General features: G+C 40.9%; 1 protein-coding gene across 1 annotated transcript in view; it reads right to left on the bottom strand.

Annotated features, from left to right (window-relative positions):
- The window catches only part of rsrc1 (arginine/serine-rich coiled-coil 1), a 111,604-nt gene that overhangs the window by 78,473 nt on the left and 12,969 nt on the right, over positions 1-20,162 (bottom strand). Inside the window, exon 4 of the mRNA XM_058634030.1 lies at positions 10,432-10,665. Within this exon, the coding sequence (XP_058490013.1) occupies positions 10,432-10,665 (234 nt within the window). The remainder of the gene's footprint in view (positions 1-10,431; positions 10,666-20,162) is intronic.

Below are 20,162 nucleotides of genomic sequence, written 5' to 3' on the forward strand. Positions count from 1 at the left end.
TTTTCTACATATCCATGTGTCAAAGCAACACATAGCTGAACATATTGAGAGCTCAAGTTCAAAAATGTAATTCCTGTTGTTACTAATAGGATAACTTATATGGGAGGAAAACGTCAGCTAGTTAACAAGATACACTTCCTCTTGCAAACATTCTCCGAACTCTACCATCAGCCTCAACATGGCTGGGTGATAAGGCCAAAAATCAGACTCTATCGATAATTATCACCATAAATGTCAGATAGTTTAAGAATGACTTTTGCTCCTGAGTCAAAGTTAAACAAACCACTTAGTTGTGGTTTTTAACATCTCCATGGACTAAAAAAAAAAACAACAGACACTTTGTTTTTAGATTATTGTCCAGCATCAACCTTAGTGAGTGAGGACAAAGCTGCAAAAAGGTAAAAATTAAACAGAGAGCTAATCCTCTCTTCCTCTCCCTGCATCCCTCTCTTCAGCCTGTGTCAGCTGTACCCGGCTGGCCAAGAGGCAGTTAGTGCCTCATCTGCATAATCAATATGACAACCTTATTTTTCTGATGCAAACAGGCTTTTGCTGCTGAGCTGTGTGTGTGTGTGTGTGTCACATGCCCAGTCTGCTTCTGGCCAGCCTCAGTCATGGCCCTCTTTAGCGTTAATTAGATTAGGTGCGATTATCCCGGCTCTACCTTGCAAGTGTACAGGCGGGATAAAATGGCCACAAAGGCCAGCCTGTCACAGGGACTAGGTCCTGGTCTGCGGGTTATCAGGGTCCAGGGAGACACGCCGCGTACATTGTTATTCATGTCATCTACACAACGTTTTCTATACGGTGCCTTTTTCACTTCTCTCCGTGCACTGAACCCCACGGCCCTACCCCCACCACCTCCATGTCTGTGGTATCAAACTGCCGTAATCACTGGCCAGGGTAAGTCTCTCTTTTTTTTCTCTCTTTGTGCCTGTCCATCAGAAGACAAAACAACATGGCCCCAAGCGCTCTGAAATCTGGCCTACAGGGAAAGACATCAAGCCTGTGTGTGAGTCTGTTGACTTCAAGGAAAAGTGGTACAAAGACAAGTTAACCCAAGTCTCACACTAATACAAATTATCCAAAGACCACAGTAAAGAATATTATGCGCACACACAGGTGCCTCGGACTGAGACTTTGACACCTCGCAAACAACTCTGAAGGCCTGGCACTAATCCCTTCAACCAAACAATGAGGGTGGCTGTCAAAACTCATCACCTTTTTTTAAGTCCCAAACTAAATGTGTCAGAAACTTTAAAGACCATTAAACATCTAAAGTTGCCTTGAATGTATATTGTTTAAATTCAAAAACTGATTTACTGTACAGTGAACATATAAGAAAAAATACAGATACAGAGAATTTTTTTTGGCATCTTTTACAAAATGGAGAAACAAGATTTGAGAAAAAATAATTAGTCATTGCATTCATTCTGTGATGCCAACATGTAACTTGACCACACAGAAACTTCTCCACTCAAACACACACTCAGCATTCAGTAATTGTGGCTTGTGTATACCTGCAAAAAAACTGCTTGCCATAACATTGGGTCCAATAGCACTATTCACTCTGATTAATGTGTTTGGAAATATAACGCAAAGATTTGTTCTCTTTCTCATTTTGTGAAAGACCATTTCCTTCTAAAAACTTTTTTTTTTCCACACAGAGCCCAGCACTGACAGATTTCAGTCGGTTTGCATGGATGAGTGTGTACATAAAGAAAAGGAAGTGAATTATTTCACTCTGCTGATTAGACAGCGCTGCCCGAGATATGTATACATAACTGAACAGAGTTTCCATGCACTCAGCTGTGGCGTATAAAGAGGCAAAGACACAGAGGCAAAGACGCAGAGGCAAGGTGCGAGCAGGGGGAGAAAAGAAAGGCTGAATGATACTGAGTGATACTGAATGATGATCGCTCAGAATGAATGATACCGAAATAGATAGTGAGGAAAAAATGTGCAAGATTTAATAAGTTGGTAGAGGCAAATAAAAATGAATTTTATTGTGACACAGTGACGTTAAAGGTGGCTTATACCATATGGCTGAAGGTCAAAAGGAAAATTAGTAAGACACAAGGTCAAATCCATTCTCCATTAGAGAAGACTGAGTCAAGAGAACATGACAGTGAACGTAAATGACAAGGAGCAAGAGTGAGAGAGACATGAGTACAACTAAATTAAACATTGGCCCTAAGAGCTAAATTTCTGCTGAAAAAGTGTCAGACTACATGGGAGGAAGCGAAGGGAGGAAGCAGAAAGCATATAACTTTCTCATGGCTCCACACTGTCAAATATGAGCAGTGTGACTACTAAGTAATTCAAATACTACAAAAAAGGTAAAAACGCATGAAAAAATACTAAAAATACAACAGCAATAGTTTTGAGCTGTGATTTGAAGGTGACAAGAGAATCCAAGTTTCTGATTGTGGGAGAGCATTGCAGAGGTGTGGGGCTGAGAAGCTGCAGCCTCTCGACCACATGGTGGTCAGATGAGTGGTTGGGAGGATGACTGTATGGAAGAAGACGACGACCCGAGTGTACAAGTGGGTGTGCTGATGTGGGGGGGATTGGCGAGGGGCAAGGTTGTTAATGATTTTAAAAGTGAGGAGCTGGATCTTATATTTACTTATACATACATACTGTAATACAGAATTTGACAGGAGCCAGTGGAGTATTTGACCAGTTGCAGGTTAAGGGTGGATTTATCAGGTAAACCAAACAATGCGACAGTCGAGGTGAGATATGACCAGGGTGTGAACCAGGATAACAGTAGTGTTTGGTGTGAGGGACAGACTGAGGCCATGGGTCTGATTTCCTGACAGTCAGAGAGACAGGTGGGAGTGTGGAAGTGGTTTTGGTGGACAGGTAGAGCTGGGTGTCTTCCACATAGAAGTGGAACTGAATGGTGTATTTACAGAATATGTGGCCAAGAGGGAGGAGATACATAATTAACATCAGAGGCTCAAGGATAGAGTCTTGGGGAACACCAGAAGAGATGGGGGGGGGTGGGTGGGATGAGGATGTTTTTACTTGAATAAACTGAGAGATCGAAGATAAACTAATCCAGGGGTGTGTCTAATATACCAGTGGAGGCTAGTCTATCGATGAGTATGGTGTGGAGGATTGTGTCAAAGGCTGCAATCAGAGGGAAGTTTGAAGCTAGAAAGTGGACGGGAGAAAGAGGTTCAGATGGCACTGACTCTTCAGTCATCCTGTTCACACATACACATTGTATGATTCGTACCTGCACTTATAACTATTGTTTAATCTGATTTCTGTGCGATAGGGAAAAAAATGGCTACTGATTGTATACTCTCCATGGAGATTGATTATCATATGCTGCTCACAAGCAATAATTTCTTCCACAACTGAGTCATGGTACTTAACTGAACGTCTGGAATCCTGCTTAGCCCATCTGACAGAGGTATTCTTGTAATGATCAATGCCATTAGGCAAGACCTGCAGAGCTGTATTTCTGTCTCAGAGCAACAGAGGCCAAATGCATGACAGACTGCTCTCCACTAAATGAAAACTGTCCCCTGCACTTCGTCCTGTCTTTCTTTATCTTCTCTATGTTACTTTGTCTACTGTCTCCAAAAAGAACATCTCTTTCTCTATAATGTATTCTCACTCTCTGCCTTTCTCATAAAGACTTCAGTCAACACTTTTCCTTGCCCCTGGTGCAGCACTGGAGCCTGGAGAAAATTAAACATTAATGGTGTGTCTCTTTTACACATCATTCTCCATAACAATCTTCTCTCCTCACTGCCTTCAACACCACTCTGTTTCCCCCAAAACCAAACTACCCAGCTTTTCCAGCGAGAGAGAAAATACTCAGGGCAGAAAAACATATCCTGCCGACAGGCACATTTACATAACCCTCCTAAATCGGAGCTGGCCTGTCATGTTTGCTGCTCATAACCTGCTGCTTATAATCCTTCTTCCGTACTCTTCTGATCCATAAAGCAGAGCAGCCAGCTACTTCAGCAGCAGCCAGGACTGCCATCAGTACCTCCTCCTAAGACAGGTCCGTAAAAAGAGGAGAGGAGGGGGGAGAGGAGGGGAGGAGAGAATAAAAGAGAGGAACAGGGTAATTGGATTGGGTGGATCTTCTATTTGGCCAGGTCTGTTCTCTGTCATCACGCTCCAGGCCTGGCTTCTCTCAGTGCCTACAGCAGCTCTCAAACACATCAACACACACACACACACACACACACAACTCCACTGTGTTAACACTGAATTGCTACCCAGTTTGGAAGGCACACTGTCCTGTGCACCACTAAAGCCTGCAGATCTTCTAATGTGTTTGCACACTTTTAACAACTCGCTAAATGGTTAAACAGATTACAGAGCGCACTAAGTGGATTGTCACAGTCCTCTATCGCTCAGCCGGGCTGTCTCTGCTGTGATTAAAAGTGGCCAGATTTTCTCCCTCTTTTTGGACACACTCACAGACAGGCATGCAAGCAAGCACGCACGCACGCACGCACGCACGCACGCACACACGCACACACTCACACACATGTTAGCCCAGCTATTCTTTTAAGTCCTTGCATTGACTTCCATTAATTTGAACAGCCTAAATAAATTGCTATCCCATATAGTTAACGCCTGACCCTAACCTCAACCTAAACACGATTAATTCAAATCTTACAACTAAAATTAAAATGCTCCTTAGAAATAAGGTTTTGCCTCATTAGGACCAGGTTTTGGTCTCAATGAGGACTACTGGTCTTAACAAAGTAATTGATTATGGCAGAAAAGATCCTAAAGAGGTAACAAAAAAATACACACACAAATTTGCTCACATAAACAGAAGTTGTTCTTAGGAAGGAGACACATGCAAAATAAATGGACAGTTTGAAAATGTATTCTAAAAATATTCCACAAAATGCATAATGCAAAGTTTTCATGACAGCCAAATCCAGTTTTCATTTCTGTTTAATTTCCCTGAACCTTTTGTGTGTTTATACTACCGTGTACCAAATGTTAGGAGGCTTACCAATGTCTAGACAAAGTCTACTGAATAGTTTGAGACTTATTTAATCTCCTAACATTTAAAAAACAAAAACAAAAAAAGTGTTTTCCTGCATCACTATACACTGGGTAATTTGTATGTCTTTTGTGTGCATGTATAGATTTCCTTCAAGTGAAGATCGGGTTCATATGGTCGGGCTGTTTTCCATCCAAGTCTAAGCTCATTATCGGTGAGCAAAAAGCAACTAATGACTACAAACAGCCATGGGCCAAGAAACACTACAGCTGCACTACTTGGTGTGTCCATGTGTTTGTCTACTGAGACTTGTTTGTGTGTGTGTGCTCTGTCCACACTTTGCATGTAGGCATCACTCCTATTTCACCCAGTCTCAAACAACAACCCCAAGCCCTCACCCAAACCGAACAGACACACAGATGCATGCACACACTGACTTTTCAGCTTCACCTATGTCTGGTCTTGCTCCTAGCAACTCAGCTACCCCCCTTGATGCACACACAAATAAAACACACACTTACAGCTCATTGATTTAAGTCAATACGAGTGTATCCTAACCTTCCAAGGACGCTGTTTGAATTCCCTGTTACCTCCCCAGACCCACTTCCAGAGCCAGACACAGCCTAGAGTCCTGCAAGAGTACAGACAACCACAAACACACAGAGGCAGGCAGCCAGTGGTCCCAACCACACCACCCATAAACACACTCCCAACAGGCTGAGAGGATGCCACAGGCAGAGGCTACTTATGTGAAAGCACACACAATCACACTTACTTCTTTGTGTATTACTAACACTAACGAGCTGATAGATGTTCAACAGAGGCAAAGAAGTACACAGTCATTTCCTCAGACTGAGACAAGGAGGGAGAGAAAAGCAACAGCGATGAGGATGAAGGGGCGTGTGTGTGTGTGTCTAGGGTTTTATTTTCTGCCTCACAGCATATCGGCCACCAGGGGTTAAAGTGGAGCGATGGAACACAGCAAGTCAAACTGAGGCCTGTACGTCCTGCCAGGATCCCTGATGTGAGGTTGGGTCAGGGGAAACAATGTAACGAGAGGATTTACTAAACAATCACAATCACATCTCAGAAAAACAGACAGGAATGGGCAGGTTGGTGGGAATCCCTATAAAAAATTAAAAAACAAGCTGTACATTAAAGGCTGTAAAGTAATTAAAAGGTCAGTTTGTAATTTGTGCTGCCTCTCAATTCCAACAATAAAAACAGATGTATTTTGATGACAGCAGGAAGTAGCATGGAATTGTTTGCGTGGGGATTGTTGTCAAGGGGAGAGACTGTACAGCAAATGGCAATGACTTGTGATCAATTACAGACAATACAATAACATTAAAAATACATTGGCTATTAGATATACCAAATATTTCTTCCTCACTCTGATATTAGGTGTACAGTATTTGCTGTACATGTTGTTGCCTGCTCTGGCTCTCATTAAAGTTCTGTAAAGCCTCCTCTGTCATTTCACAAGCAGATGATTTCATTAAAAGCTGACCAAAATGAAACGGCCCATTACCTTGAGCATATACATGGATTTCTATGGATTATGGCCAACGTAAATATACATATTATATTTTAACTCCACACTCATTTAATAAGCTGCTTGACAAGTGCTAACAATGGATGGAGTTGAAGTAATAACTTTTGCTAGAAGGGGGAAAAAAATTGCTGAATGTGAATTAATTCACAGACAAAGACATCAATGAGGCTTTAATGAAATGTAGACAGTAATTTTATACCGACTTCAGTTTTACATGCACAGGGAAAAGAAGGCATCAGCTGCCATGAGAGGTCTCCACTCTGCTGAGCAAACCTCATCTCTCACTCAAATGACATAAAATTGAGTCAGATACATCAGCACGTCTCCTGTGATTGGGACCAGACAAGGGGTTTGTCCTAACTGGCCTGGGCTCTCTGATTGAGGATGATTAAGGAAGCCTGCCCACATTCCTCCACTACTTCAGTGATTGGTTACAAAGGAAAGCACAGAGGTCCACATCTCACCAAGAAAAGGTAAATGATTCAAAGTTGTTGAGTTTGATATAACTGACCAATTTTGAAAGGCAGAAAAAAACTGAGTCTGAATACCTGTGTGTACCTGTGCATCGACATTATGAGCAAAGCCAAAACAGAAAACTGGGTCCTGATTCTACCTCTAACTTAAGATCTTCAAGTCTGATCATACCTGAACCACAATAGCAATTAATGGCTTTTCAAACACTAACATGAGATTAAAGATATTTTTGAAAACCTGCCGCTTTGTGTTGCTCTGTGTGGAGAAAGAGCCATCTGTTAAATGTAGATTGTGCATTGCTGTTCATTAATCGCAGGTGGGAATTAGGTTGAAACATCAGGTGAAAAATTACATTTCATACAAATTACACTTCTGTCAATGATCTGCCAGGGGGCATGTGAACACAACACAGTGATTGTTTCTCCTGCTCTAATTTAGGAAAAGAAAAAATACTAAGTTGGGTCAATGGTTTTGATTAATACACACTGCTATGATAATTGCTCCTGAGAGCACCTTTGTAAATTGTCCATGGCATATTAATGTAAATCCCATGAACAGTAGCTTACACTATAATTTAATTAGAATGTGGTTTAAAATATCCACACATTTGTGTATAGTTGTCCATATATATATATATATATATATATATATATATATGTATATAAAAATCACAATTTGGTGCCAGGTTCATATTCAACTTTATAGGAAATACTGTATATTTATTTAGAAGGCGTAATTGATCACACTGGACTGATATGTGGGGACACAAATATCAAAAAGTGTGAGAAACACTTCATATTAACTGTTTTTTTTTTTTTATCAATTTATCTATGAGACAGGTAGGTATTTGTTTATCGTTAAATAATCAGCAAACACCTGGTTCCGTTCTATCTGCAAATAGAAGCCAGAGGATTACACAGAGCAAAGCTGACCCACTGACCCTGTACACTAGCCTGGGTAAATACAGACACACACTCACACACACACACACACACAGGCAGAGAGACATAACCCGACAATCACCCACTTACCCTTTGCCACTAGTAAAAGGCAACAAGATCTCTTAACAACAGCTCGTCTTTTTCAATAAATTTTGCATGAAAACATGCTGCCGGAGCACCAAGTTGCCTGCTGTCATACTAGAGGAGTGTTAAATGTTTAATGACGACAACACCACACACACACGCGCACTCACACAGAGTCGGTGTCAGGGTGCCGCACACCGAGGAGCCCCTCTTTCATCCTGACAGACACTATAAAGCTCCTCAGCCTCTTCGCCACCCCACCCCGTCATCAACATCGCACTGCTTCGCTCCTCTTGCACCACCCAGCGAGAAAACCTGGATGTAAATGAGGGTGGAGGGTTACAGGGAGTGTGTGTGGTGTGTGTTTGTGTGTAAGAAGTGAGAATAGGGGGGCTGTAATAAAGACCCTAACCCCCCACATCACCATTGAGAGAAGAAGATGAAGAAGAGTAGAAGATGGAAAAAGATGTCACACTGCAGAAAGCTGTGTTTTACATATTCCTGAAATGTCTCAAAGCTTTTGCTTTTCTTCTACTGAAGGAGAACTTGTTAGACACCTGGAAATCCTTGTCAGGAAGGTTTTGGACAGTGATGAAATATTATCAAGCTGAACAAAATGAGAATAGCTTAATATTCATTAAGCTGGTGTCATTTCACTTCAAGTGTAGGGATTTAAATGAAGATCCCATTATTCTGCCCCAGTGGATAGTAATTTAATATTAAAATTACAAAAGAACATTTTTAAACTATCAAGCTCATCCAACACTGTGTTTTTTCTCTAAATTATTAATTGTGATTCCGTTCAGCAATGACCAAAAGAAATACACACACATATATACATATATATATATATATATATATGTATATAGATATATATCAGCAGCACCACATGGCTTAGAGATTATCACACCACCTTAAGTAATTTGTAAGTATAGACAGTTTTAAATGTAATACTGCTGCCACAGGTGGAAATGCACACAATGCACACACAAATCAACAAACGTGTGTATTTGATGTGTGCACACAGACGATCTAAAAGGGAGGTCAGAGATAAAAGTGGAGATTTCTATCTATGCTGAAGGATATTGAAGCCTTAATAAGAAAATAGATATAGTCTGCTTGGCCTTATATTTCACTGTTAGCTTTATTTGTTTTCCTGATACAAATCTAAGAAAGGCAATATGTAATAGCTTCAAATAAATCGGCACTTCTCCTTTAAAAGCAAAGCGCTGTGTTCTGCTCACAAAGGAAACCTGAGGTTTTCAGCAATGACCAACACGACTAACTGTTAAATACAAATGTCCAGGCTAATGTCTATATTATCATTTGGCAATTACTGCATATTTTAGTAGTTATAGTTTTTTTTTTTTTTATCGATTTCTCCTTGACAAGTTTTGGTGAGTTTGTTTAAACTATATCGAATGGCAGCTTTATTAATACCCAAATTTACATTTCAATCACAAACTGATTTTTACACAGACACCTAGTTCCCAAAGTTAGCTGTTGAATAACTTGGACCAATAAAGCCTGTATGTACCCCAAGTTTAAATACAGTTTACCTGGGTGGGGGGGGGGGTCACTAAAATTGATGTGCAGCTCAGAGGATGTTCTGCATCCGTCCTGGGATACATGCACACATCTGTGCCATTCAATATGACACACAACAACCGGGTACCAGTCAAATTACAATGGGCCCCAATCGCATTAGAGTGTGAAGAACTGGGGAGGGATTGACAGTGCTATTCTGGTAGAGGCAAAGAGAGGCCTCTAAGGTAGTTAGGAGCTTTCTGGAGTGCACCACTGCCAAAATATGACCCACACTGAACCCGTTTGTGGTGTGCATACAGCCGTAACAAGGCATAAGCTTCCAAGATGAAATTTACCACCTTTCCTCACCTTAACAAGGAGTTCTCATTTTGCTGGCATGAGCATTGGAGATGCATATGATCTTGTTATGTTTCTGGACTTATTGCAGGTGGGACCAAAGGGTGCAATCGGAGTAAAAGACATCAAAAATCATCCGGTGACAAAATGTGCAACTTTCCCACCAACCAGCTTTTCTTTTAACAACATGACGTCACCTCATGCATGAGGGAATCATATCTCATTACAAGTCTGGTGCTGCCACATGCTTTATTTCAGAGAGAAATGGAGAAAGAAAGGGGTTGATGGGTTGATGGATGGAAGGATCGAGTGATGGATGGACAGATGGAGGAGCTGAGACTGAACTCCATATTTAAGTCTGTATTATACTGATCAAAATATTCTGTCCTTCTGTGGAGGCAGGGGTCTAGATTGAGCTGGGCCGACCTAACCCTTGTGTTTTTGGCTTCCTGTGTTTATACATTGTGCTTCCATGTACAGAGCCATTCATCACTTACCCCTTTTTGTCAGCCTTGTCTTTACTCTTGTCCTTGTCTTTGTCCTTGTCTCTGTCCTTGTCTCTGTTTCTTCCTCTGTCCCTCTCCTTCTCTTTCTCACTCTCCCGGTCACGGCCCTTACGCCGGCTGCGGTCACGCTCTCTGCTGTGGCTGCGACTCCTCCGACGACTGCGACTTCCTCGCCGGCTGCGGCTGCCACTCCGACTGCGCGACCTTCGGTGGCGAGAATGAGACCTGAAATAAGAAAGTAAACTATTATTTATTTTCTCAATAAACAGGAGATTAGATTAAAGTAGTTTTTATAGATTTAAATATCATACTTGCTACTACATGTTTGCTACTGTACTGTTAATGTCTGTTTATATGTTTGTATAAGAATACTAATGAGACTGTTTCATGGAGCTGTCTGTTATGCATGTGTGTGTCAACAGTGATAGGAAACAGAAATAGTACAGATAAGGTTTCCACTGAGAAAAACACTTCCTGTGGACACATTGTAGTGCAGGTGCTAAGATTGTATTGAAAAAAGTCCTAACACTGGCAAAAAAGTTATGCAAAGTTATCAAATATTAATATTCTACACAATCCCCTTTTTATGTGTTAGCTGAAAATGTTGAAAATGTTCATATGCAAAGCACATCATATCACATAAATAAACACTTGCAAATGAAAAGAACAGGAAAAATGTACTGGAATCAAATTCCCAAACACAACAAGTCAAAAAGGCAAACAAAAAAAAAGGCAGTAGCTTCATATTAGAACAAACAAAATGCATGTGTTTACAAGACAAGAAAATGAAACTCTCTGGGATCCCGTTTTCCTAAATGGGGCAAATTCATCCTTCACAGGCTGGCAATAGGTAATAGTTCTATAGTGTGCATTCAACATTACTGACACCACACGCGCACGCACACACACACACACACACACACACACACACACACACACACACACACACATACACAGAGGAAATCAAGCCACTTAGGGGTGGGCTCTAAGGAAGGCCTGTCCTCAGTATTGATCCTGACACTGGCCTTCTGGTCTAAAAAAGATTTACAGTGGGAGATTTACTCTGTTAGTTATGACAAAAACATAAACACACACAGAAAAAAAGAGAATTGAAAGAGTAACTTGTATCTCAACAAAGAAACAAATTACTAAAATATAACCACTTATATATGCGACACTACACATGATTTTATCAATGCAGGAAAAACCCTTTGACATGCTTAAGTGAGAGCACGTGTGTGTGTGAGAGAGAGATTGTATTTTTTCTGGACCAGTAGTCCTTATGGAGACCAAAACCTGGTCCTAATGCGGCAAAACATAATTTCTGGGGAACTGGTTAAGTTTGGGGTTAAGATTTTAATTCTGGATAGATTAAGGTTAGGCATTAACTGGTGATGGTTAAGGTCAGTGATAATGCTTCATTTAGGCTTTCCAAAGGAATGGAAGTCAAGGCAGAGTCCTAAGAAGAATAGCTACATGTGTGTGTTTGTGTGGGACCATTTATTGAAACCCCAGTAGAAATCGGCATCTAAGATGCCGTTATTTTCCATCATCTATCACTATATTGATTTGTCTATAAAAACAGTCAAACCTGCTGTGCACGAGCTTTATTGCTTTCCCCCCTTTATTAGTTTGCAGTTTGGGACATCCAGAGCTGTCTCTCTCCTGACAGAAAACTAATCATTTTCTTCAGACGCCTGTCACCATCTTAAAAGACAACACTCTGACAACTGTTGCAATCAATTAGGCTGGGGCTGTCCAGATCTCTGGAGAGTTAGCTGCGCTACTTCCACGTCTCTGAAAATCTCTTTGGGAAACAGAAAATATTACATGAAGTTTGGTTTTCAGACTCGACACACAGTGAAAGTATTTTTAAGATTTTGAGAACGGACGTCTAGATAGACATGACTTCCAACTAAATCTGCCAACTTCCACGTTCACTTCACATAATTCTGCAAATAAAGTATTGCATTTAGGACACCATCTATAAACCATCTAATCACAATTAACCACTAACCATAACCACAATCTTTTCCCCACAATAAATGATTTCTCATTCTACTGAGAATGGTACACTAAAGCAGAGTGATAATCATCAATGATTATCATGATATTTGATTCAGTACTTTTTTGTTATAGTCAGAGAATCACAGCTAATGAAAAAAGACAAACGTTGGCATTTAGGGGTGTGAGGATCTCCAGGCGAGGAAATCTATCAATGGCCCAAACAGACCATGGAATTAGTGAATCTATGTGTTGACAATGTCTGTGTTTGTTTGTAATAGTACATGAGGGGAAATTCAACAGAGTAGCAGTGTTCCAAGTTTAAGTCTTATATTTACAGCCAAACAAATTGTGGCCAGAAGCAGCAGATGCAATATACTCCCCCTCTCTCTTCCTTTCTCTCCCTCTGTTTCTGCCTTCCTCTCCCTTTTTCTCTCTGATGGCAAAGAAAACAGCCCACTTCTGGGGTGTGCAGCAAATTAAATTTACTGTAGTTAATAGAGTGAGCCTATGCTGCTAAATGTCAATTTCCTGACCAAGTCCTTCCCCTTGGAGAATGATTAGCTAATTTGAGGCAGTGGATAAATGGACTAATGCAGGACACACACAGATAAACAGCCACAGTCGGACCTCATGCCAAGCCCTTCCCCTGCTTTACATTTCATTGGCCTTATTATCTCCAGGGAAAATGGGTCCCCCTATGGCCTAAACATATTTTCATTTCTAATAAAATACACCCCCCCCCCCCCCCCCCAACCCCCAGACATACACAGACTCTCTGCACCCTCACGCTCTCTTTTCTCCATTCCTTCCTCATTTCACTGTCCAGTCCATTAAATTGGAGCTCTGCAATTGGCTGGGACCGTTTTCCTGGTGAATTATCAATAGAGTAATTATGCTGCATGTTGGGAGTTGGGCTGAAGCTTATCACCACTGACCTCCCGCTGCGAGCCAGGATATGATCCCTCACCACAGCCCATTGGGGTAATTATGTGACCGGGTGTGAAGCTGGATGGTGTGTTAACCTTATCAGTCTGCATTCTATTTCTGTTTTCACAGAAAATTGGACATTAATGGCAGCTACACAATACCTCTCGTGCCAGATACAGGTGAACATCACCAAAGGAATCTGACCCTAGTTAAATCATTATTCATACACCGCAGTGCAGGGAAGTAGGAAACATGAACACACACACACACACACACACACTCACTCACACACACACACACACACACAGAACAATCCCTACTGCTTACTTTAACTTATCTTACCTTTATTCAAGCAGCGGCGACAAATATTCATATTGTTTTGGTCATTTACACAAACACTATGCTCTCTCTGTGCGATGAAAAAAAAAAGTATATGTACATGTTACCGTACTAAACCCAAGGCACAACAACAACCACATCATAACTACTGAGAATATAAGAGATGTTCTCGGTGACGCCTCGAGCAGCTTCGCTGTCCATTAGTCCATACGTGAATAATGACCAAGTAACTTTAACCCTATCACATTTCAGTGTATGCTGGAGACAATGACCCCAGTTTGACCAGTTGTTCTCGCCAACAATAAACGCCAGAAAAGACTACTCCCAGGACATAGACATCAAAATCTCAATATCCTGAATGGAAATTGTCTTCATAATAAAGACTTTAAATAAGTAATGTGAGTGTTAAATCGGAATAGTATAGAGTCCATGTAGAAGGCCGATGTCTCGCTCCACTTTCAAATTAGCCTGCAGGTCGTCCCCTGTGCCACTACAATCTACATTACAGTGCATTTGCCTTTTTTCATTAATCTTTCTGAACAGCTGAAATGTGACTCCACAGTTATCTGTGCATTTTCTATTTTAAGCTAAAAGGCTATCTAGTAGAGGACATGCTATTAGAATTTAAGCACTTTATCATTTTGACAAAGACATAACAAAATGATTTGGTTAACTGCTATAACATTTGTACATCTAAGGCACAGGTGTACAACATTTGTAAAATAGATAGCAAGTCAGATTCCATAAAGTACAGAGTTAGACACCCATTATGCTTAAAATGTTTCATTAAAAAAAACAACCTTGTATTGGCTTTTAGGTTTTTAAAAAGAGAGAGGAAAAGTAGAGGGGAAAAAAACAACAAAAGCCAGAGAAACCGAAGCAGTCACCAGGTGCTGTAACACTGATTCAATAATTAGTAATAAAATCACAAGAATTAAAAACACAACTTGCCTTTTAAGCATCATTTCAATAAAGTTGAACTGACCAGAGATGGTGACGTACGAAATGCAATTTATTAAAAAAGAAAAGGTGACCTAAACTGGCCAAGAATACATGATGAAAAAATAAACAGTTTCGTTATTAGTTTGTTCCAAAATAAAGTGTTTCTGTCAGCAATGTGGAGGAATTTTGAAATCTCTCAATTTGTTCAAAATGTTTGGTATTTATTCTTTGAATCTAGAACAAGACCCAAGCAGACACACTACAAAAAGCTTGCCGCTCGACTTTTTCAAGCAACACACAGACTGAAGACTGGCCTATTGAGTATGAAAATCCATATTTGAAGAACTTCATTAATGCGCTGTTCCCTGCCGAGTTATTTCCAGTGACAGAGCACACAGCAGCAGCTTCATGTTCAAGTTAAAAGTCACTTTTCCTTTTTTCCTGCCATCTCAATGTGTTTAAAAGCACCTTGAATGAGAAATGTGCATTTCCTGCTGCCAAAAGACGTGGAAAACAGCTGTTCCTCCCCGATGCTGCCTGCTGAATGGAATGCAAATATGTTAACCATCCAGAATTTATTACTTTTGAGTGCTCTTCAAACACAGCGGCAGACACAAGTTTAATTTATGATATTCCTCTAATTATGATTGCTGTTGAAATCATTTCCCAAGCTGCTTCCTCCTTCCAAGCAGCCACATTATCTGTTCCCTCGGTTCACAGTACACACACACACACACACACACACACACACACACACACACACACACACAACTATACATACACACACTAAATAACACTGCAAAGAAGCGGATTGTGAACACAATTAACACAGCAAAGACAGAGCATGAAATATCCACAGATTTGTTTTTCTCCCCCCCATCATAAAAGCCTTGTTTAGATTTGTCATAATCATCAGTTTGCTTTTAATTCAGCCGTCATCGACACCACATGTGCTATGCCCTGCTATGCTGTGAAGCAGAAATGAGACCCCATGCAGGCCACCCACTCGTTGCACCCCCATACCCACCCAAACACACACACAGTTACAGCCACAAGCCACAAGGTCAAGCCATTTAGCAGAGTTCAAAGGCCTTCAAAGACCCTCAGATCTATATGAACCTACAATGGCCAGCTAACGATGAAGGAAAAGATAACTTTCTGCAGCAAGATGTGGTTTCAATGTGCGTGCATGTGTGTATACAATGTGCATGGCTTTGTGTGTGCGTCACCATGCATGTGTCTTCATTGGCACATATGCCCAGTGTCACTCAGCCTCCTCATCGCAATCCTAAACTTGGCCGTCTGGTGAGCACTGGCAACCTTTGACCTCCATGCAGCCGCAGCTCGACATGACACCCATTAACAGCTGGAGCCAAGGGGGACCCGGGCTCAGCCACTCAGCCCTGACACAAGGTCAAGTGGAGGTCACATACAGACTAGGTGCTAACTTGCCAACTCACTCGCAGCAACTCGCGCAATCGAAACCCTCATTTTCCATCCATCATGGCACAGAATAATTAGTTAGTCCGAGTTAGGAGAGAGTTGTTTTGGTTGTGATTGCCTCCATCTGGAACGAGGTGGAACACAGGGAGGTAAAAATTGTGGAAGGACAGAGGACGCAAAAGAAAAGGAGAGGGAGGGAGGACAAAGATGAGGGGAGACAATAGGTGAAGGACAGCGTTATGAAGGAAAAAGAAGATAAAGACAAAAAAGGGTTTTAAAGTTGGGGAATAAAGAGTAAAAAAAAAACTGGGAGAGTGTGAAAAAGAAAAAAAGATTGAGACTCACGGAGAAGACGGAGCAGACGGCCGTGCTTCACATAAAGCTGGCTCCAATTAGCAGGTGTGCTCTTAGACGCTCGCTCTCCCTCTCTCTCTGGTCAGAGAAGATGTATATTTCTGCCTTTATACGCATGTATTTATGAAGTGGTGGGAGATCTGAGGGCCTTTAACATAACAGCCTTTTATTGTTTAAATGTGGCTGCTCGGCCCCGTGTGTTTAAGTGATTTAGGAACCTCACAACTCCGGTATAAGAAAAATCATAAACGCTGAGACAAACCATGTGGGTGGACTGTAAAAGGCACCGAGGAATTGGCCGACAAAAAGCAGACACACATTCCACTACTAAAGGGAAACTACACTTAATTAAACACCCAAGACAAAACTGGTATAGTGCCCCGTAAAAAACATAGCGCTATTAGTTTTCCCTCTTCGGTGAAATAACATAAAGTTGTCTTCTCACAGAACAGCGGCTTGTCTCATGAGTTTCTAAAAATTATTTTTTCATCAACTGCTGTCAAGAGTGAACAAGGGGAAGGAGAGCGAGTCAGACAAGCCCTAAAAGATAAATCAAAACAATTGAATAGAAAGAGAAAACACTCCACCTTTTGGAAAAGAAAGGTTCTCCCTTACAGTACATCTGTCACTTTTCATAGTCTACATGTCCAATGCACAGAACAAGAAATAGCCCATAAAGACGGCAACATTTTACCTTGGTTTTCTTAAACAGTAACAATTCACAGGAAGGGCATATAGCTGAGAAGTATGGACATAAATGACGAACATATTTTTAAAAATGGCAGACATTTCTGCATATAAAACACCCCGAGACAAGTGGGATGACATTTGATCTTATAGACACTATAGACAATTCTTGTTAATTCAATATGCTTTTCAAAAATAATGTAATTATGTTATTATGGACAAAAGGGATCACTAAAGAAAAATCTGTTAAGAGTAACATTCTTGGATGTAGTTCTTAGTTTGTAGGTGGTGCTGTGGGTGTTTTTGTCTCTGGTGGGTGGGCGACACAGAGTCGACTTTTTGTCCAGTGTTTGGATGCTTGTTTCCACTATCTCTGAAAGAGTCTGATATAAATATGGGCGTCTTTCCAATCTCTTCATGCCAAACACTCAAGTGAAAGAGTCAAAGGTGCTATGCACCATCACATTACACATGTGACAGAGATGGAATTAATGCAACTCATTACAAATCTGCAGCAGCACATAAGAGACGAGGAGAACACTCTTATCTCATGTTTTCATCAATCTCCCGCTGAGTTTACATATACATTTGGCAAATTTCCACTCTCACAAAACTGTTGACAATATTTAAAATAATTGCATTTTTCCTGCTTTGATTTGAAGCCAGAATAATAATAATTCAGCCAGTCAGATACGTTATCTGCTCTTTGTTCAGTCATATGACAGCTGGCCACATATCCTTTAACCAATATACACTCCTGATCAAAAATGTAAGACCAGTTGAAAAATTGCAAGAATTTACATTTTGCACTGTTGGATCTTAAGAAGGTTGTAAGTAGTGTTTCAAAATGCAAAAGGAAGAAATGGGAGTGAGACAAAAAAAAGAATTTGAGTAAGCAATGTATTGCAAACAACCATTAAACTGAAATAGGCTGTTGGTCAGCTGATCAAAAGTTTAAGACCGCAGCCTTTAAAAGCCTAAATCTTCGTAAAAATGTGTATTCAGTGCCATTTTCTGTCAGGTATCCACACTGTCATGACCTCCTGATGGCAAAGGCAAACAAGCTTTCTCTCTTTAAACGCGGTTGGATTGTTGAGCTGCATCAGCAAGGCCTCTCGCAGCGTGCCATTGCTGCTGAGGTTGGACGCAGTAAGACATTTGAAACTTCTTAAAAGACCCTGAGGATTATGGAACAAAAAAGTCAAGTGGTAGCGATATTATTTCTCTGGAAGAAGTAATTGGCAGGCGGGCATTGTGAACTGCAGCGTTGTCCTGTTGAAAAACCCAGACGATGGCCTTCAGTCATGAGGGATGCCCCCTGCAACATCTCCACATAGCCAGCTGCAGTTTGACTGCGAGAGGCCTTGCTGATGCAGCTCAACAATCCGACCGCGTTCAAAGAAAGAAAGCTTTTTGGCCTTTGCCATCAGGAGGTCATGACAGTGTGGATACCTGACAGAAAATGGCACTGAATCCACATTTTTGCGAAGATTAAGGCTTTTAAAGGCAGCGGTCTTAAACTTACTCAAATTTTTTCATTTCATTTCTTCTTTCTGCATTTTGATGCACTACTTAGAACCTTCTAAAGATCCAACAGTGCAAAATGTAAATTCTTGCAATTTTTCAACTGGTCTTAAAATTTTGATCAGGAGTATATCTCTATAGTTCCTCCTCATGTCCTCGACTCCAAAAACCCAAATGGAAACCAAGAAAACACAAAAAAAAATATCTCAGCAATCTCTTGAGTTTTGGGAAAGTGGGGTACTGGGAAAGTGTTTCCTGACTGTTGAGGTTTCAGTGAAGATGCGGATAATCCTCGTTTAATTTCTTTGCTGTTCTCTCTCATTTTTCGCTTGGTTTTCAACAAATGTATTAATAAACATGTGAGTGAAACCAAATGCTTGTGAATGTGTGTTCATGTGTGTCGGGGTGTGTGGTTGTGTGTGTCAAAGGTGAACTGACAAGTGCAAGACGTGGTTCCATTAGCTGACAATTTGCTCTCAGGTTGTCTGGGGGGGAGTGGAGAAATGACAGAGGGTTTTTTTGGCAGGACAACACACATGGCTCTGCTTAGGACGAGTTAAGTGAGGTGCTCACACACATAATCCGAGACCATTATTCAAACACTCTCATAACACACACACACAAACGCTTACACACTCAGACATGGAGATGACGATCAATGCCTAAAACAATGAAAACACTCACTCATTTTCTTCCACTTTAACCTCCAAGTGAGCGTTGCAGGGAACTGGAGTCAATCCCAGCTGACATAGGGCAAAAGTCAGGGTACAGTCCATCACAGAGCCAACATACAGAAACGAACAACCATTCCCTCTCACATTCACATACAGGCAATTTGGAGTGTCCAATTAACCTCTGCAAGTGTTTGGACAGTCGGCGGAAGCCAGAGAACCCAGAGAGAACCCACACAGAAAGGCTCTTGGACGAACCAGGATTCAAACAGGCGACCATCTGCCCCGCCGTGTGGCCCACAGTGAACGCATTTTATTGTAAATGAGGACACAATTACTCACTCTTAAAAAATAACATTGTGACAAATTTGTGAAGTCAGCATCAGTTCCTAATATGTGCAGAGGTCGACCTGCACAGGATTTTCTGTGGATGTTGTCACTGCAAACAAGGGCAGCAGATGGCCAACATATGATGATATATGATGTTGTTTTTTGTTATGTTTTTTTTGTTATACAGTATACATTTGGCCAATATAATTACAGATTATATACAAAATTGCTCTACTTAGTTCAACCTTTTTATTGAACAATATGTATGGTCCGTGTCTTCCCAATCAGCATTTTGCGTCTGCACTGCAGTGCACTTATATGTTGAATAATATACAAACTAAATATTACATACAATAATCAACCTAGCAGCATTTATGAGAACAAAAATTCCTAAGTTTACATTAATTATACAATTATTATTAATTACTTATTTAAAACTGGCAAAACTATATACTGTACGAGTCCACTGAGTCCCATAGAATGATGGGATCCATATGG

This window comes from Solea solea, chromosome 7 (assembly GCF_958295425.1).
Source record: "Solea solea chromosome 7, fSolSol10.1, whole genome shotgun sequence".
Lineage (NCBI taxonomy): Eukaryota > Metazoa > Chordata > Actinopteri > Pleuronectiformes > Soleidae > Solea > Solea solea.